General features: G+C 31.2%; 1 protein-coding gene across 1 annotated transcript in view; it reads left to right on the top strand.

The window, feature by feature from the left end:
• Positions 1–360, top strand: part of LOC119635147 (calcium-dependent secretion activator) — a 5079-nt gene extending 4719 nt beyond the window's left edge. The window contains exon 3 of the mRNA XM_038029757.1: positions 8–360. Coding sequence (XP_037885685.1) covers positions 8–159 — 152 coding nt within the window. The 3' untranslated portion in view covers positions 160–360. The remainder of the gene's footprint in view (positions 1–7) is intronic.
• The last annotated feature ends 5640 nt before the right edge of the window (positions 361–6000 follow it).

The following is a 6000-nucleotide window of genomic DNA, read 5'->3' as shown; positions in this document are numbered from 1 at the left end:
GGTGGAGGTGTTGGGCCACGTGTCAGTATACCCAAACCGAAGGATGTCACCGCTCAGGCTGCGGCTGTTACAAATGTGGTAGCGGGTCGGGTGGGTAACCTTCTAGGCAAGGGTATAGGTGGCCTTAGCTCAAAACTTGGCACCGGTGGTTGGTTTTAAACAAATATGTATTTTTGCATGTGCATACCTACACATGCAATTCATATACATACACACATACATACACACCTCAATGGAGACACAAATTTATGGAACAATATAACGAATATTTATAGGTATCAGATAAACTCTTATACATATATAAATATATAATATTAAATATATAATATAAATATATACATATAAGTATATAAATATACATATATCTATATTTATATATATGCATATATCTATATCTATGTATATGCATATATAACGTACTTAACAAAAACTTAAATATATGAAGATTATGACAACATTTATTGACAGATGTTGTGTGTAGCCGGTACATAATTAACGTAAAATAAATTAGATACATAAACAAACAAACTAACGATTTAAACATAGTCAGTTATAGACTTGTATTTAATTTTACTTTTAATTTAGTCCAATTACTTAAAATATTACATAACGAAATAGATGAACTTTCAAATTTGTGAAGAAATGTTAAAAATATTTCAACAAAAATCCAACAATAACAAAATATACCAAAGATTATATAGATAAAAAAAAAAAAAAAAAAAAATTAATTAATAATAATAAAAGAAACCCAATTCGGGTCTCATCATAACACCAAATTTAATGTAGAGAAAAAAGCAAAAAAACAAAAAGGTTTTGTTAAATAGAAAATTTTCAAAGGGAACATAAGCTTACTAATAATCAGAAAGCAAGGCAATGAGTGGCCTGTTTTTACACCCATCATCCAGAAGGAAGCTTCCCAGACGTCCTAAAATGCATATACATATCTGTATTATATTATATTCCGATTCGATTTAAGCATGTCCGTCCGTCCGTCTATCTGTCCGTCTATACGTCCATTATCCTGGCCGGTAAATATGAAGCTATCGATTTGAAATTTTGCAGAACCATTTAAATTGCTTGCACGCTTGCAATTCGGATTGAACGTAGGCGAAATTGTTTGAAGGAGACGCACAGAAACAAGCTTCAAAACGCTTGGCCAGTTTAAAATTCGGCATGCCTAGCTAAGCATGTTCATTTGTCCGTCCGCTTATTGAAATATCGAATACAAATTTGCAAAAGAATTTGAAGGTGACTCAAAACGTCCGCACGCCTATGCAGCACCTTTGCTTTCCGTGTCCTTTGCTCGTTGCTTATAAACTGCGACGACAATTACACGACAGAAATTCCCAAAAAAATAATTATATAAAAATAGAAAAAATCAGCCATGCCTAATCAATATAATGGCGTATGCATATTTGTATTTTTGGTTATTCTTCTTTTCTAGCTTTTAATGGAAAAACGGTGATGGGTATAAAAAATTCGGTTATCGAACCGAATAGAATTTTCTTATTTGTTTTTTTTTTTTTGTTTATTTTTTTATTTTTTTTTGTTTTCCTTAAAAGCGATTATGAAATTGTTAGGATAATTTGTGTTTGAAAGATAACACACACACAACTTTAAACGACGTAGCAAATTCTTCACAGAAGATATATGCTAACTGTTGAACATATAAAGAAAATAAGACACTTTTCCTAGAATTAAATTCAATCAGTATTCGCTTAATATATAGTTTCAGGCGTTTTAAGAATCCCAACTCTGCGACATTTGAAGAATTTCTACAGAGATAGAAGGGTCTCAACTAAAGTCCCAACTATATAATCGATATTTAAATATTTCACAAATGACGCCGAAACGTGACGCAACGTGACGCAACCTTATAATAAACGTTTCATATCATTTCTTTAGTTTTTTTATTCTCTATTATAATTCAAATGAAAATTCTTACGATATTTATCACACTGATCGGCGTAAAGGAAATCGCTTCTTCACCATTTTAAAGCGTTAAAGCGAACAAGTTTTGGTTGACTGTTTTTTGTGTTGTTTGTTGCATAAGTGCAGCAACTGATATAATCTTAGTTTTCATTGATAAAGCGTTGCTCTCTTTTTACTCTCACCGCAGTAGATTTTATCCTTTTGATTAACGTTGGAATTGACCATTGAAAGCTAACCGTTTCTGTTCCTTATTGTACCCAACAACGAAGCATCAAGGTTATATACCATTCCATGACAAGAAAGCTTCACAGACTTTTCATAAAGTGATATATATTCTTGATTGGCATTAAATTTTGAATCAAATTAAGTATGTCCATCTGTCCGTCTACATAATATCTGTGCTGTCAACAGCAATATCTGCTGACAGCAAAAATGAAGCTATCGACTTAAAGGTTTGGCCGAAACATTGAACGCAAGTTGGCATTGAAAATAGGCGCACGTTTACCATGTGTACCATGTAAACTAAGCGCACCTCTGTTTTTCAAAAGAAATAAAAATTCCGCTTTTTGCTTATTACTCTTACTACTACTACTACTACTACTACTACTGCAGCTACATCTACAAAAATTTGAACATATATTCTGTAAATAATGCTGTAGGAACTGTATGAAAATTGGAAAAATTCGACCACACTCATCCAATATTATGGTATATCAAAGTTTAATTTTTTTTTATCTATAAATTTATAACGCATAGGAGCTTGCTTTAAAAACTTCATAAAGTATAAAAATTCTCGATCAATTTCAAAATTCACCTAGGGATGTCCGTGTGTTCGTCAGTCCAATTATGTAGTATCTGTGGTAAGCAAAGAGTTTGAAAATGACCCAAACGTGTCAAAGAACACGCCTACAATGTTTTTGTCATTTTTGTCCCTTTTCCAAATTTTCCCATAATGACTCCTTATAAATGATTTTTTCTGATTTGTTATACTTTATGGGTAAGAAGTGAACAACACGGAAAGCCAAGGTATTCACAGTTTTTGCTGCATAGGCGTGTAGTCGTTGTAGGCGTATACTGTGATCGATTAAGAATTTTTTGACCAAGGAAATATTTATAGCAAACATTGCATAAGCGGACAGAGAGACGGACAGAGAACGGACACGTTTAAATCGGTTGAGAATTCGATACTGATCAGGAATATACGCCGTCGCAAACGCTTTGACAAAATGAAAATACCCATTATCCTTCGGTGATGGATATAAAAATTGAATGCATATGTCCTTCGCTGATAGGCGATAATTGCAAATTTCAAATGGATGTAGTCCACTCGTAACAGCTCAAACAATTTCTGCGAAAGGATGTGGCGATGTAAGGTGTCTTTCAAATCTTAATTTGAATCTATTGTGAAGGTTTATCCCTGATATTCAACATATATAAAAAGCATTCTTCTTATTAAATTCTTATGACATTCTTCTCTTTTTTAATACTATAAAATTTAAATCGAATTCCCTTGTACGAGGATTAGACTACCTTTATTATGGAAATTTTTCCGATCACATCATAAGATCATTATTATTATGCTTCTACTGTTCCTTAAGAAGGGCTTCTTTTTTTGTTTTATTAACCTTTTTTTTAAAACTAATTTTTACCATATTAAGATGGAAACAAACATCGGTCTGATACACGATACTAAATCGGTGCAACATAATGAAGGCGACAACAATTTTTCATCCAACTCGTTTGACCTATGCAATGTGATTTAAAAAACCTTTCTTACCGACAATTTCAGGCGCAATTTTTTTTTTTTTTTCTTGTTTTTCCGATTTGCTACAGTACGAATGCATCGTTCGATTCGAACGAAACTAATAAAGGCCATCTGCCGACTTTTAACTTCAATAATGTATCTTAGCTTTTTAAGTGGGAAAAATTCTTCCGAAATCTCTACACCCTTGTCTCGCAACAAAAATGCAAAAAAAAAAAAACGCTATTCAGCTCGTTGGTCCAGGCTTAGGTAATATTAACGCTATCTCGTGGACGTATCAATATCATCAATATCCTTCAGGTTACATATAATTCATCAATAATAACGTATGAAAAACTTTTCATTTTCATGATTCTTTGGTAAATATTCAAGAGCGAGAGCTAAGGCTAACTTGCTACCGACAGCTACCTGATTACACTATAGTTGGGAGCGAGTTTTCTATAGCATATATTATCATATGCATGCAGTTCAATTGGCGACGCTCATCGAAAACGATGAACTAAGTCTACGCTAAATAATCGTTCATTATGAAAACCACCTAAGCTTAACTATTGCTTGCAGACGAAAATTCCTGACGCGAGTGTTTAAAAAATGCATTCATTTTAAAAGTTTTCAAATATTTTAATTCAATCTTTCTCGCACGTTAGATAATATTCTTGCTGTGGAATTATAAACTTAGTATGTCTCGCGAATTTAATTTATCCGATTCGTCTGTCGCCCGAGGAAATTCTCCTGAGTTACTCTATTCAAAGTCAAATTTATTCAGTATAATAAAATATATAGCATATATATGTACATAATGTAGTTCAGTCACAATAGGTACTTAGTACGTAGTAGGGATCATCATTTCGATGCTTCTTAAGTAATAATTGAACTTCATTACTACAAATTACTTGTTTCTCTCTCTCTCTCTCTCTCTCTCTCTCTCTCTCTGCCTCTTGGCACTTGAAATTTTAATCTTTGATTTCACCACTACACGCCCCATTGCCAACTCTGCCGCTACTCGACACCCCCATTCCCTAACCCACTTCTCAATTGCTACGATCTCCTTTATAGAAAAGTCTCATTTGCCTTTTTGAAGCGCTTTACTTCGGCCATAGCCTTATCTAAGACGTTTTCAATATATGTTTAGAGATAATATTCCATGCGACGTATACGCAGGGAATGCAAAAGTGATCGATTATTTCCAAAAATTCTTTCGAATTAGATATCACTTTTCCGTCCACAAGAGAAGGCATCGTTATCCTTTCCCGCCAATTGGAAATTGGTCGGTGACCAATAAGTTTATTTTTTATTCTATCTCTTAGCAGTTGAGGCGAGCCTAGGAAGGAGCGAAAAAGCAAAGGAGCTATCTTCCTCAGAATAGCGTTCATGGGCTGATCTTTTTCATTACTAAAGACTAAAGACTTTCGTACACTGAAGTGCCATTGTATCCATATTTATTAATCAGTAAAATAACATTTTTGTGAATTTAAAAAAAAAAAAAAAAAAAAAAAAAAACACTTTCCTAACCCAAGGTCAGAACTAGCACGATAGAAAAAGGAAAACAAAGCGAACTTCAAATACGAAATGAAAAAATTATGCAAAACTTTTTAAGTCTACGTCAAAGCGGCATTTGTTCAAATATGTTTTAGTATAGAAAATTTTCAAAATTCTAATTCTAATATTTACAAAAGCAAATATTTACTCTCCAAAATAAAAGAAGAAAAAACCTAAAATGTATTAAATTTAAACTAATAAAAATAAATCAATAAAAAAAAAAAGAAAATTTAAATTAAAACGAAAAGTTCATTTTAAATAAAATTTTTGTAGTGGTTTTCTAGAGCTTATAAAAAGAGAAAAATAAAATAATAAAAAAAAAAAAATTTAATAATTAAAAAAAAGCGATATTTCAGCATATTAACTCGAACACGAACACCCACTTAATCTGATACAAAATGATATAAAAAGAATAACAAAAAAAAAAAAAATAAAAATAAATAAATAAAATAATAATAATAATAAAACAATTTCCTTTTAATCTAAGAATTATTATTATTCTTATTATTATGTATTCTTAGTCAAAACTGTAACGAAAATATAAATTAAAATAAAAAATATTTGAAAATTCTTAAAATTTAAACTAATATTTATCATAATTTCAAATTTGTTTATTAAACTTATTTAAATAAAATTACACACATATACACACACAAAACAAAAAAAAAAACAAAAAAACTAATAAATAAATAAAAGGAACAACATATATACACACAATCTTACGCTATACTTAAAATACAAAATTAAATAATAAATTAATATTAATT

This window comes from Glossina fuscipes, unplaced genomic scaffold (genome assembly GCF_014805625.2).
Source record: "Glossina fuscipes isolate IAEA_lab_2018 unplaced genomic scaffold, Yale_Gfus_2 0, whole genome shotgun sequence".
NCBI lineage: Eukaryota > Metazoa > Arthropoda > Insecta > Diptera > Glossinidae > Glossina > Glossina fuscipes.
The sequence above is the reverse complement of the archived record's forward strand: the minus strand, read 5'-3'. Positions and strand labels throughout refer to the sequence as shown.